The following is a 14,440-nucleotide window of genomic DNA, read 5'->3' as shown; positions in this document are numbered from 1 at the left end:
TGAGCACCCGTTCCCCAGAAGGATAGCCGGCGGGTTCGGCGTCAGACACCTCGTATTGGTGGGACGATCGACCGGAGGAGCAATGGCGCCGGAAGTGGCTGGAGATGCCAGGTCGAGCGACCGACGCAGAGACTGACATGGACGTGTTCGGGGAGGACCTTGGGTTCGAGCACGGCGGTACAGAGATGGAAGCGGAACAGGTCAACGTCGGCGACCGCGAGGAGGAAGACTCGGAGGTCTTCAGTTGGCGGCCAACCACGGGGAGCGAACTGTATCCGGCATTCCCTCCCGTGATGATGGAGCACCCAGCACCCACACCTGAAAGCGGGGAGGGGGGAAAGGGGGGCTTCGAGGGGGGGATGGATGTCAGGAGTTCAGGAGCAGAGACGCAGAGAAGGGAGGAAGCAGAGAGCGAGGGGGAGGAATCCGAAGGGAAAATGAGTGATGATGACGACCCGAGATCTCCAAGCCTAAGCAGTGAGTCAGAGGACTCCCAAAAGGGAGCCCCAGTGAGCAGAGCAAGGGGGGGATCCGGGGGGACACCCCAGGAGGAAGGGAACAGAGGAGATTCAGAGAGCAGCAGCTGGAAGTCGGGACCCACGCTCATAACTGAGAGCGGCAGCAGCTGGAAGTCGGGACCCACGCTCAAGACTGAGAGCAGCAGGGAGGAAGGTAGCCAGGCATCGGGTTCCGGAGGCTGTCAGCAGGAGGGAGGGCACGAGTCAGGGGTGGTCACGCCCTCCTCAGAGAGCGAGGCAACGGTTAAGAGGAAAGTAGAGAGTTGGGCGCGCGCGCCAAGTTCAAATGCAGCGGAAGCTGGAGCAGTAAGCAGCCCGGAGAGTGAGCCAGGTCCTAAAGCTCGCCGACCTAGGGCAGAAGGTGTAGAGCTGCACGCTGCAGTTCGGAAATGAAACCTGTAACTTAATAAAGACTCTTATAAAGTGAACGCTGGCGGACTTGGTCCTATGTGAGCTGGGACTGGGTGGCAGCCCTGACAATGGCTGTGCTGCATTTAGTTGTGCTCTGGCTTGGCTTCGTGTATAGGGGCGAGCTATGGTTTTGTGCCTTGTGCCAGCTAGATCTGTGTAGGGATTGCAGGGGGGTGCAGCATCCGGAGGTGCCACTATAGTTTGGTTACTGGATGGAGTCTGTAATATGTCTGTGGAGAGGGTCTGGGTTTGGGTCTGGTGTGGTTGATTGGTGACGGCGTTCTGTGTGCCTCTGGTTCTGGTGTCGGTTTTTGTGGGGAGGGCTAATTTCCAGATGTCTGGCAGGCGGGACGTGTCGTCACGCTTGTTCATGTTGTGAGGGTGTTTCTCTATCTCGATGGCTTCCATGATTATTCTCTTGTGGTGATGTTCCATGTTAAAGAGCAATTTGGAATCTGCAAAATTAATTTCGTGTCCTGTTTCTTTCATGTGTTGGAAAAGAGAGGAAGTTTTTTCTTCTTTTTTGACGGCATTCTTGTGTTCTGCGATACGTGCATTTATTCGTCTGTTTGTTTGTCCAATGTACGTGGCTGGGCAGACTTTGCAGGGTATTTCATAGACCCCTTGGTTTTCCAGCTGGATTTTGTCTTTTGGGTTTCTGAGGATATTGGCTATTTTTTGGTTGGTGCAGAAGGCTGTTTTGATATTGTGTTTATGGAGGATTTTGCTGATTTTGTCTGTAGTGCCCTTGATATAATAATATAAGATATAATAATATATTATTATATATATAATAATATATTGATATAATAATATAAGATGACGAGTGAGACCTCGTCGAAACGTCGCACAGACACCCCGACTCTTACACGGGAAGACACCCGAAGACACCAAAACCTGCATATATATATATATATATATAGTCCTGGCAAGTGATAGGCAGTTTTATGTTAAAACATTATGCATTGGGGCACTTTATCAGAGCTTAGGAAACCCAAGCTGGTCTCCCAGAAGTCTCCTGCCTCTCTGCTTGCCTTGAACCAGACCCAACAAATTCTACAGCAGCCCCTGAGGATCACACACAACTCCTGCAGCATATTGGCTTGCTGTTGCCGTTGCCAGCAGCAGTTGCAAGTCTGAGTGTAGCTAGACATAAAAATATTCCACTGCAGCTCAATAAATAAATAAGGGTGTGTTGCACTGTACATTCATTTGGTTCATTCTACACACTGCGATATATCAGGCCCTTTACGAAGACTTTACCCTTTAATTTAGAAAGCCATAGGCTTGCTGGTAACAGAGCACGGCAGGCTGCCCTGGACAGCTGTCTCTCCCCGCTGAGAATTAGACACATGGAAATATTTTTATATCAGGAATGACTTTCTGAGACTAAGCTAAATTGAACTGCTAGTAAAAAAAGAACAACAACCAATCTTATCACAGAACAAAAATGTAAGATGAGATTAATACAAAAATTCACAAAATCATAGCACGGATAATACAAAGCTTATAAGAATTATTGTGGCTTACCAGATTTATATCACACAAGTGGACAGCTTTCAACAAGAAAACTGTCAAACTTGCTTTTTGTATCCATCTGTGTGCACACTATTTCTTTAACACCCTAAATTAGCTGTTAATTAATACAATTAAAAATACTATAAATCAAAACTACAAAACAAGAATAGTTGTTTCAAAGGATGCAATCATACAAACTATTACTATTAGTAGAATGCTGTCCCCAGGGAGGTTTGCCTGGTATCTTCATTATACATCTTTAGGCACCGGGCAAAAACATTCTTCTTTAAACCAGGCCTTTGTCAGGATGCTGTCAGCGGCTCCCGGCTGGTTGCCCAGGAAGTATAAATGCAAGTAAAAGTTTCTTGTCATCCTTTTTTATTTCAATATTTACAGAGAGAGGCTATAGAACCCAGCCTCTTGGATAATGCCGTTGTCCCAAGTGAACCCCCACCCCCACCCCGTCTCTCCCTAATTCGTCACTTCTACGGGTGCTGCTACGTGCCCTTTGTCTTTGAGCTCCTTACTCTCCTACTTTCAAGGCTCGCCAGGTTCTGGGAGATGGTGGGTCTGGAATGCTTTCTAGTGACAACGTGTCAGCCAGCTGCTGCTCTGGTTCTGCCTGGTCCTCCTCTCCCATTATTCTCCAACTTTCCCCCTCATCTGCCTCTGAGCTGTGACCTCCCGCGAACCCCTGTTGTGAATCTATACTGTCTTCCTCTTCCTCCTCCCTGGAAGGGTCAGGATGGGGAAGCGGTCTCCACCATTCCTCCTCTGCCCAGTCCCTGACAGCCTTTGGCTGATTGACATCCAATGCCCTTTTAAAATGTGGGGTGGGTTGTTTTTGTTATGTATTTTGTAGTTTTATATTATTATGATAATAAAGGTAAAGGTAAAGGTACCCCTGCCCGAACGGGCCAGTCTTGACAGACTCTGGGGTTTGTGCGCCCATCTCACATCTATTGGCCGGGGGCCAGCGCTGTCCGGAGACACTTCCGGGTCACGTGGCCAGCGTGACATCGCTGCTCTGGCGAGCCTGCACCAGCGCAGCACACGGAACGCCGTTTACCTTCCCGCTGGTAAGCGGTACCTATTTATCTACTTGCACCCGGGGGTGCTTTCGAACTGCTAGGTTGGCAGGCGCTGGGACCGAACGACGGGAGCGCACCCCGCCGCAGGGATTCGAACTGCCGACCTTTCGATCGGCAAGCCCTAGGCGCTGAGGCTTTAACCCACAGCGCCACCCGCGTCCCTATTATGATAATAATAGTAATAATAATACAAATATTTTGCAAAGCAGACTTTTAAACTCACATGTATATGAGAGACATATTTTAATCTCAACCATTTTATCCACTCAGCCATAATGCTAAGGTTTAATTGAGAATCGATGAATTCTTTTTTGTGTGTGCATATGTAAGAGTGTGACTGCTTCCAGAAACATAACCCCCTAGCACCTAAATCAGCCTTTCTCAACCTGTGGGTCCCCAGATTTTGTTGAACTACAACTCCCATCACCCCTAGTTAGCAAGGCCAGAGCTCAGGGATGATGGGAGTTGTAGTCCAACAACATCTGGGGACCCACAGGTTGAGAACTGCTAATGATGCTTTTGTGTACGAAATGGTGTGGCTGCAAAGTACTTCTGCCCCCTTGTGCTATTTGGAGCAACACGGCTGCTTTCTGGACTTTTGTGTGGCTCTTGCACATCTCTGCTTATCTAGCAGCTCTGCTTCTTGGGACAGAGGATAAGGCTTTTGAAGGCTACTGTCAGAGCTGCCCAAGGTCCCAGCTCACAAAGGACCAACGCTGGTTCTTGGTATATACAAAAGTCTTCATTGAAGTTCAGTTCTGCTTTCACAGCCGCAGCGCGCAGCTCTACGTCTTAGACTCTAGACCGCTGAAGCTCCGTCTGAGTCTCCACCCCCAATACACCAGTTTAAGTCCCTAGCCTTGCTCCACCTCTTCCTCTGCTCTTTCCTCCGCTGGGTCCGCCTGTCAGCTGGGGTTTCGCCCTTCCTGGACTCTTCTGACGCTGAATCCCCTGAGTCTTCCCCCTGCCTCCGGCGGGCTTTAGGACCTGGTTCCCGATCCGGGCTTTCTGCTTTCCCGCGCGCCTGTACATTTGAACTTGGCGCGCGCGCCCAGCCGGCAACCTTCCTCCTGACCGTTTCACTGCTCCTGTCACTGCTTCCCCCTTCGGGGAGGCTAGCTGGACCTGACACCTGGGACTCTTCCCCCCCCACTCTGCTCTGGTGGGGAAGCTGGTCCTGATCTCCAGCTGCTGCTTTGGGAGTCCCCGCTGGCCCCCTGTTTCTGGTGTGTCCCCCCTGGGACCCCCCTCGCCCTGACCATCGGCGCCTCCTTCTGGGAATCTTCTGATTCGCTGGAGAAGCTCATGGAATCTCTCGGGTCACTGTCATACTCCCCTATGCTGCCCTCCGATCCTTCCCCTTCGCTCTCCATCTCCTCTCTCCCCTGTGCCTCTGTCCCCGAGCCCCTGACATCCACTATCCAAGAAAGCTATACTCCATGGTCAGAGGCAGTGTGCTTCCGAATGCCAGCGCTGGAGGGGAGAGTGCCATTGCACTCAGGTCCTGCTAGCAGGCTTTGTGTGGGCATCTGGTTGGCCACTGTGAAAACAGACTCCTGGACTAAATGGGCCATGGACCGGATTCAGCTGGGCTACTCTTCTGTTCTTCTGTTTGTGCACAGGGAACCTTTAACGTTACATGCTACAGACCTCGAAGATTCAGATGCTACCCTTCCCTTCACGTCCAGTGGTGAGTGTCCATTAAACAATTAAAGAACTAATATTCAGGGAGGGCACAGTATCAGCTTGGAATACGGACTCGAGTTTTGTTTTCCAAGCCTTGATGTTGTGTTGCCTAACGTGCTCTTTCTACAAGGTTTGTTTAGTGTGATTTTTAACTACCCTTTATTATTGCAATGCTGTCTTTGCCACATCCAGTGTCTAAAGGAATCTTCAGTTCCACTCCTCGTTTTACTTCTTCGAATAAACTGTCCCCAGAGGAGAGGTACAAAGACAGGTCTCCCGTGCACTCACTGTTAACGGCTCATCTGGATGACCTGAAGGTAACTCCTGCAACCTGTTCAGAACGCCGGTCAAGTCTGAAGAAGAGCAGCTCCCCGGAAGCTACATCCTCTTCTGCCTGTAGAAGTAAGTGCCAAGCTATAATCTAGAGCCAGCCATAAAACCACTGGAACAAGGGGTAGTTGGGGCTTCTTCATATGGTCTTCCCAACCCATACAGTGGTAACTCTGGTTACATACTTAATTCGTTCCGGAGGTCCGTTCTTAACCTGAAACTGTTCTTAACCTGAAGCACCACTTTAGCTAATGGGGCCTCCTGCTGCCGCCGCACGACTTCTGTTCTCATCCTGAAGCAAAATTCTTAATCCGAGGTACTATTTCTGGGTTAGCGGAGTCTGTAACCTGAAGCGTATGTAACCCAAGGTACCATGTATTAGATTTAGGAGAGAGCCAACTGGATAGCTTGAAAGACCTACATTGGCTCCCAGTACATTTCCGAGCACAATTCAAAGTGTTGGTGCTGACCTTTAAAGCCCTAAATGGCCTCGGTCCAGTATACCTGAAGGAGCGTCTCAACCCCCATTGTTCTACCCGGACACTGAGGTCCAGCTCCGAGGGCCTTCTGGCGGTTCCCTTACTGCGAGAAGCGAGGTTACAGGGAACCAGGCAGAGGGCCTTCTCGGTAGTGGCACCTGCCCTGTGGAACACCCTCCCACCAGATGTCAAAGAGATAAACAACTACCAGACTTTTAGAAGACATCTGAAGGAAGCCCTGTTCAGGGAAGCTTTTAATGTTTAACAGACCACTGTATTTTAATACTCTGTTGGAAGTCACCCAGAGTGGCTGGGGAAACCCAACCAGATGGGTGGGGTATAAATAATAAATTCTATTCTGTTCTATTCTAGAGCATGAAATTCTTTATCCCAGGGTCGTGGGTTCGAGACCCACCTTGGGTGAAAGATTCCTGGATTAAAGGGGGTTGGACTAGATGACCCTTGTGTCCCCTTCCAATTCTACGATTGCTAACATGAGAAGGGCAGTTGTAAGATATTGCATCATCCCATCCCCCTTCCCCCTTAATTTTCAAGTGTTTCATTGCTGCTAATATTGCGGCAGTGCTAGCAGGCTCTCTGCCTCACTGTGTGGAAGGGGGTCCTTAGAGAGGCGTCTGGGCAAAATGCCTCTGCCATCACTTTTCTACGATGGCTTGGAATTCTCTCTTAAACATCGTCAAAGTGGAAGCTTCACATTTAACTGTGGCTGCACTGCCACAGAACAGCTATTGCAGTGGAGCCACTCTCCCAGGTCCCCTTACCCAGAAAGTCTTGCTCTGGGGAAGGACTCTACCGGAGAGCCTCGCAAGATCTGGACAGGTGGCAGTGGCGGCAGCAGTTGAGTGACAAAGCAAATAAGGGCTGTGAGGCCCACACATAGCCTGAAGCAATTGCCTCGTTTTGCCTCTTGGATCCCCTAGCAGAATGGCAATGTGCTTCAACAGCCAAGTACAGTGGTACCTCGGGTTAAGTACTTAATTCGTTTCGGAGGTCCGTTCTTAACCTGAAACTCTTCTTAACCTGAAGCACCGGTGTTATGTACTGAGTGAATAGGATCCAAACTGCAGCAGTCTGATTGGTCCTAGAACAATAGGATTCAGAATGCAGCAGTCTGATTGGTCCAAGAACAATGCAGCAGTATGATTGGTTGGCAGGAACCACCCAATCATGCTCCAGATATAAGTGAATCCACAACCTGATTGGCTTACAGTAGAATTCCAGAATTAACCAATCATGTGCAGCCCATTGTGTAAATAATGTATATAAAGCAGATACTTTGAGGGGACTTTCATTCATTCCTCCTCACCACTATGAGCTGAATAAAGAGCATGAAATCACTTTGCGACTTTGAGTATATTTCACTCACTTTAGCTAATTGGGGCCTCCTGCTGCCGCCATGCCGCCAGAGCACGATTTCTGTTCTTATCCTGAAGCAAAGTTCTTAACCTGAAGCACTATTTCCGGGTTAGCAGAGTCTATAACCTGAAGCGCATGTAACCCGAGGTACCACTGTGCTATATATTATTAAAGGGAGACGACCTTGGCTACAGGCTTGGTGATGACATCACAAGGAAAAGGGAAAGAACAGAAAATGTAGGGGCATACGGAGGACTCGGCCCAAATTTAGCTTTTTGGCATCAGAGCCAGCTACAGGCCTGAGGGAGCCATCAGCACAGTGCTCCCCTGTGGTTTTCACCAAGCAGCAGCGTAGCAAATGGTGTCAGCAAAGTGAGCGTTTTAAATTGCCCACAATGCCCCTGACATTCAAGTCATTCAGGAGCACTCATGGCATGTTAAAAATGGTGGGTCTCAGGCTACTAGCCTGGGTGTTGCAGCCCCATTCCCAGGTCCCCAAGGATGCCGTGTGCAGAAGTTGGACCTCTTTTGGCACGCCAGTCAGTGCAAACATTCAAAACCTCCAGGTGTAAATAAAAGTCAAGTGGCACCTTTTATTGCCATGTAATCATGATCTAAAACCACATTATCTTAACTGGGGTTTTCCTTCTTCTTTCCAAACAGGTATCTCCTTTGGCACCTCTTGTAAGTGAACTTTTGCTTAAACATTTTGCAACGTTTCTCACTAAATAATTCTGCTCCCACTGCTGTAATGTACCAGCAGTCTCCCAGCTCGCTGAAATATTGAGGAAAAGAAATTCTACCTACTTTACACATTCCTTTTCGTCTTTGCCTTGGTGGTGGTGGTGGTTTTATTTCTTCAATTTATATACCATCAAAAGATCTCAGAAACACATTACAAAACATCAATGATAAAAACATAGTAAAAAGCGCACTGACAGACAGCCTAATAGTAAAATATTCATAATAGTAACATTCTTCTCCCCTACGCTTTCACAGGCCATAGATTATTTAATGGCCACAGGCCTGAGCTTGCTTTTAATTACTGATAGACAGATTTTGCTGATAGGAAAATGGCCAGTTTTCTGGAATGTGTTTTCCCCAAGCAATTGCTTCACATTGCTTCATGTCAAGCCAGTTCCAGCTGGGTTTCCCCACAGATGATGGTGAACGTGGCCTGGAATCTGCAGGGTTTTAGTCGGCTCCCGTTTCATGTACAATCTCCCTTCTCTGCACACTTCTTTTCATGGAAAGTGTAAAGCATACTTCATTCCTGTTTTGTGAACATGGCAGAAATGTTAGCAGCACTCCCATTGCATCTGTTTTGGCCCTTAAACAACTAGGATTTCAAGTGTAAATGTGCTGATCTTCAGAAGATCAACATGACCACCACCATCAGCCAGTGTTCATGTGATACCACTAATAAATTGTGGCCTGGCCCATTTCCAGGGTCTTCAACACTATGGCGGGCCTGCTTTCAGATGAACACTCCGTTTATATCTCTGACTGTGATTTAATATTTTGTCTGCAGCTATTCAGGCAGGGGAAGCCAATGGAAACGCCTGCAGGAAATTACAGAATAAGATGGAGAGTCTGCAAAACCTAGTGGAAACGTTGCAGTTGAAAAACCAAGGTACGAAATCATACCCTGTTTGACAATTCAGTAATTTGCCTGGAATAAGACTTGTCTTCCTACATGTTGCTGCCCACAAAAAAGAGAAGACTTTCTACACAGGATGTACCACTTACTATAAAGTTGTCAAGTTAACTGTTTTGCAAATTATTTTACTGCCCATTGCAAATATGTATGCTGTATCACTTTGAGGAGGAGTAATTCTGAGAGTCCTGGTGCAGCTGCTGCAAACTTTTGAGTAGACGCATCAAGAAAGGAACAGTTTAGGTGATTTTAAACTCTGGACTTAATAGTCGTGGGGATGGGGACACACACACCCTTTAGTTAGCAATGCGTATTACTTACCGTATTTTTTGCTCTATAAGACTCACTTTTTCCCTCCTAAAAAGTAAGGGGAAATGTGTGTGCATCTTATGGAGCAAATGCAGGCTGCGCAGCTATTCCAGAAGCCAGAACAGCAAGAGGGATTGCTGTTTTCACTACGCAGCGATCCCTCTTGTTGTTCTGGCTTCTGAGATTCAGAATATTTTTTTTCTTGTTTTCCTCCTCCAAAAACTAGGTGTGTCTTGTGTCTTGTGCGTCTTATAGAGCGAAAAATACAAGTATTTCAAAACACCAGTTCATTAATCGCCTTCTGTACAATCAAGGCGACGTACAATAAAAAAAGCAAAAAGCATGGTAGGCCAATCCTGCTATGGAGATGGGGGGGCTATTCATTCTGCTTAGTAGGGTCCCAGACATTTAGCCCCCTATCCCTTCACCTGCTCTGGCACCACCCCTGCAGAGGAAGGGCAAAAGCTCAAACCACCCCTTGCTGACAGAATGTTTATGTATAGCGTGCCATCAGTATGTTTGAGTGTACAAGGAAATATCTCCACCTGGAGGGGTCATTTGACACAGGCAAAGCAGAAAACAGGAGTGGAGAATGCTGGGAAAAGGCACCTTCATTCCTTTGTGATGCACTGGGGACCGCCCTGCTGTTACCAACGCTGGTTGGATGGTACTTGTGACAAGAGGAACGAGCTCTGGTCATAAATGCAAAAGGTTCTTTGCCAACCTCATCCCTTCCACTGGTGCGCATTGTTGAATACGGTCCTGGGTTTCGTGAAGAGCCAACCTGCAGGGGGACAGGGGCGTTGTTCTTTTGCGTTTTCTACCCTCCTTGGTTGTGTATTAATGTTCCTTCCCTCAATGCTACCTTCAGCAATGTCTACAATGATCCGATGCCAGGAAAAGAAGATCGAGAAGGCAAAGGAGAAGGAGAAGAAGCTGTCCAAATGAAATGTCGTGTGGTTCTCAGTCGCTCAGATGTATGTAGATTGTGCTCTGTTAAATGGAATGCTAAAAGCCTACCGTTACTGTTTAATAATAAAAGTTGCCATAGTTTTGTAATCTGCCTCTCTGTGTAGAAAAAGCAGGTTTGGCAAACAAAAGTGCCAGTCTCTTGTTGGCATAAACAAGGCAGTGGCCATATTCACCAAATAGATGTGCTCAGCCACAAACAACTCCCTAAATGTTCCTACCATCTTAACTTGCACCTTATCCTTTATTATTTAAATAGGACTTTTATGAGACCCAACATGGTAGCTCAGTCGGTAGAACACGAGACTTTTAATCTCAAGGTCATGGGTTTGAGCCTCACGTTGGGCAAGATTCCTGCAATGCAGGGGGTTGGAGTAGATGACCCTTGTGATCCCTTCCACACACACACCCTACCCCTCACAGGGCATTTTCCAGCCAAAGTTGGGAGAGGGAGGGGCAGGTTGGAAATCTACGCCAGTGCTCAGAGATATTTATCTTGTTACTTTGTACGTTCGTGCAACTCTTACTCAACGCAAACACAAGCTACAGTTTCCTTTCTCTGCTGCCAAGGTGGCTGGCTGTGCAGTGAATTATGGGGTGCCCTGTCTCAAATGGAGGTGCCAACAGGTGCCATCTAACTGTATTCTATGTTCTGCTTAGAAGGCTGCCTCTCCACCCACCCATCTTATGACCGCTCCTGCAGGCTGGCAGAAGCACCATCAGTTCTCCCTTCCTCATGAAACCGCACCCCCTCGGTATATGTGTTTATGTTCAGTTCCTATTTAGACTTTGGTCTTTTGTAAGGTTGCACAGCACATTCCTCTTTCATTCCCTTTATACATCTCAGCCAAAGTAAACAATGCCCATTTCCAAAGGGTTGCATTCAAATACAGGCGTGATTTTAAAGGTACTTGTCAGGGGTTCAGGGACAGAGGCACAGGTGAGGGGGGGAGACTGAGAGCGATGGGGAAGAAACCCAGGACAGTGAGGAAGAGGATGACAATGACTTGAGGTCTTCCATGAGTCTCTCAAGTGAATCGGAGGATTCCCAGAAGGGGCCACCCCTGGTCAAGCCAAGGGGGGTCACAGGGGGGACTTGCCAGGAGCAGGGAAGCAGCAGGGAAACCCCGAGTGGGAGTGGGAGATCGGGGTCGGCTTCCCAGGAGGAACGGAGTGAGAAGGGTGGAGTTCCCAGTGTGACACACGGAGCAGAGCAGGAAGGAGACAGGGGAAGGAGATCGGGGCAGGACGTCCTGCCGGAAGGGGCGGAAAGTAGTACAGGGAGTAGTGTAACTGTCAAAAGGAAGGTCAGGGGTAGCGAACGCACGCCAAGTTCAAATGTGGAGGCGCGCGGAAATGCAGAGAGCCCGGAGGAGGAGCCTGGCCCCAAAGCACGAAGGAGGGGGGAGCAGGCATCTGAGGAATCCGCGTCAGGGGAGAGCAGGAGGGAAGGAACCCAGGGGGGCAGAAAGACCCTGCGGAAAAGAAAGGACAGGAAGAGGTGGTCTAGCACAAGCCTCTTAAACTGGTGTAGAGGCGGGACCGATTCAGAGGGGACTTCAAACGTCTAGGCTAAGAGACGCGGGGCTGCGCACCTCGGTCGTGGAACCAATAATGAACTGCAATAAACATCCTTGTATATAAGAAGAGCTTGGCGTTGGTCTTTTGTGAGCTGAGACCTGAGGCAGCCCCTGACAGTACTAATCCACTGGCAAGTCAATGGAGTAAATCCTACAGTTGGTTAACTAAGAAGAATGAAAATACTGACCCGGGCTTGCATGCTACCCGTTACTTCAGACTGATCAGAGCCTGCCATTTACTCAAACACACATGTTGATGTTCTTGGGTAGTTTAAAAATAAATCTAATATGCCAAGCATGCCAGACATTCAGAGATACATATATAGCGTACAGAACACTCTCCCTGCTGTCTTCTAGGTGTGTTTTAACAGGGCTGTTACCTTTTTTAGAAAACTGGAATATTCCCACTCGAGTCTAAGAATAGGTTAAGATCTTCCTAAAAACCGAGATAGAGTTTATTAAAAAAACAAGCTATTATATGCCCAGCCCCTAGATCTAATTAATTCATTAATTAGTTGTTGTACTAGAAAAGACAATCTGTTAATGTGCTCTAAGCACTGGCTCCCTAAACAGCTAGCCAGAAGCCCCAGCTAACTTCAGATGGGTACAGATTCAGAACAGGTTTGAGCTGGACTGCTGCAGCCTTACACAAGATGCACCGCCCTGTATTTGTCTGTTATAATAAACACCACAGCTTCAGCTGTAATGGGAATGAACAAGTCCTAAAAGAGGCATATTTGCAAAACCATGGCATCTTACATATACACCATTTAGCATGGTCAGACAGGTCTTAATTTTAATTGAAAAAGGTGATCTAAAGGCTTAAGTACCACTTAAAGGTAAAGGTAAAGCTACCCCTGCCCGAACGGGCCAGTCTTGACAGACTCTGGGGTTTGTGCGCCCATCTCACATCTATTGGCCGGGGGCCAGCGCTGTCCGCAGACACTTCCGGGTCACGTGGCCAGCGTGACAACGCTGCTCTGGCGAGCCAGAGCCGCACACGGAACGCCGTTTACCTTCCCGCTGGTAAGCGGTACCTATTTATCTACTTGCCCCCGGGGGTGCTTTCGAACTGCTAGGTGGGCAGGTGCTGGGACCGAGCAGCGGGAGCGCACCCCGCCGCGGGGATTCGAACCGCGACCTTTCGATCGGCAAGCCCTAGGCGCTGAGGCTTTAGCCCACAGCGCCACCCGCGTCCCTACCACTTAGTTGGCTTCAAAATGTAGTTATCTGGAAGGTCAGTTCTCTGTTTTTGAGAGCAAACTCTCATGAACTCTGCTACAGCACCGTTACACTGCAAACCTTCTGGTTAAAGAATGACTATGTAGTGAGGCAGTAGTTTTCTTTCAAGTGGTAGTGCAGGTCTTTTGACCTCCCTGCTGCCTGTTGTGGCTCTGTGGAATAATAGAATTGTGGAGTTGGAAGGGACCCCAAGAGTCATCTATTCCAACCCCCTAAAATGCAGGAATCTCAACTGTACAGCATCCATGACAGATGGCCACCCAACCTCTGCTTAAAAACCTCCAAGGAAGGAGTACACAACCTCCTGAAGGAGTCCTTTCCACTGCTGACCCAGACCCCAGACAAGCTCTGCATGAGCCTGCAGACCACCCAGTACTAAAGTCCAATATGCACGTATGCTGTAGGAAATGAGATGTACTGCTTAGTACATCTGGACTCTGAAACAGATTCCAGGTGGATTTTCCTTTATCAACTTGGACCAGCAACACGGAAGCTATCTGCTAAACACAGCTTTGCAAATTGAGATTATGCGCCCAACTCCTGTCCATGCAAGAATAAACTCCTCAGAAACAGACACTGAGCTATTCTAGTGAAGGGTAAGTGGCTTTCAAATGCGAACATCTGAATCAGCTAAATAATGCAGATAATCCTCTCAGACAGGCCTCCAACATGCCTTTAAACCCATTTGCAAAACTTAAAAGCCCTTGTTAAGACTGCGTTAACCTTTGTAATGTGTCAGTCAACCAAAAAACTCTGAACACCAGCAGAAATATTTGCATTCAAGGAAGCCCCTTCTGTCTTAGTATTTGAAGAGTTGGCAAGCTTCAGCTCAAGTATGTATTAAAGTCTTGATATACTGTACTTAAAAGCTGGTGGTGGTTATACTATGTTACAAGACAAAGAGTATTTTATGTTTTTCTATTGAATGCTGAGAGCAAAGGAACTAGAAGGGGGGTTGAGAAAACCCACCACAGCAAGTGCCGAGGGACAGGACTAGGACCACCATAGGTTTAAGAACATAAGAGTCCTGCTGGATCAAGTCAAAGGCCTGTTAGGCCAGCATCGTGTTTGCATGGTGGCCAAGCAGATACCTACGGGGTGAGCTCCTGTTGCTCGGTCCCTGCTCCTGCCAATCTAAGAGTTCGAAAGCACGAAGTGCAAGTAGATAAATAGGTACTGCTCCAGCGGGAAGGTAAACGGCGTTGCCATGCGCTGCTCTGGTTCGCCAGAAGCGGCTTAGTCATGCTGGCCACATGACCCGGAAGCTGTACGC

The 14,440-nt window shown here is 48.1% G+C and overlaps 1 protein-coding gene across 10 annotated transcripts in view; it reads left to right on the top strand.

Moving 5' to 3' along the window:
• CCDC158 (coiled-coil domain containing 158) overlaps nucleotides 1-10,435 on the top strand; it is a 71,516-nt gene extending 61,081 nt beyond the window's left edge. For all 10 annotated transcript variants that reach the window (XM_082236281.1, XM_082236283.1, XM_082236284.1 and 7 more), the window contains 5 exons: nucleotides 5,161-5,228; nucleotides 5,417-5,626; nucleotides 8,074-8,094; nucleotides 8,942-9,043; nucleotides 10,248-10,435. In XM_082236281.1, coding sequence (XP_082092407.1) covers nucleotides 5,161-5,228; nucleotides 5,417-5,626; nucleotides 8,074-8,094; nucleotides 8,942-9,043; nucleotides 10,248-10,324 — 478 coding nt within the window. In that variant the 3' untranslated portion in view covers nucleotides 10,325-10,435. The remainder of the gene's footprint in view (nucleotides 1-5,160; nucleotides 5,229-5,416; nucleotides 5,627-8,073; nucleotides 8,095-8,941; nucleotides 9,044-10,247) is intronic.
• Nucleotides 10,436-14,440: the final 4,005 nt, after the last annotated feature.

The sequence above is a fragment of the Podarcis vaucheri genome (genome assembly GCF_965113315.1).
Source record: "Podarcis vaucheri genome assembly, chromosome: 9".
NCBI lineage: Eukaryota > Metazoa > Chordata > Lepidosauria > Squamata > Lacertidae > Podarcis > Podarcis vaucheri.
This window is presented reverse-complemented; position numbering and strand designations above follow the sequence as displayed.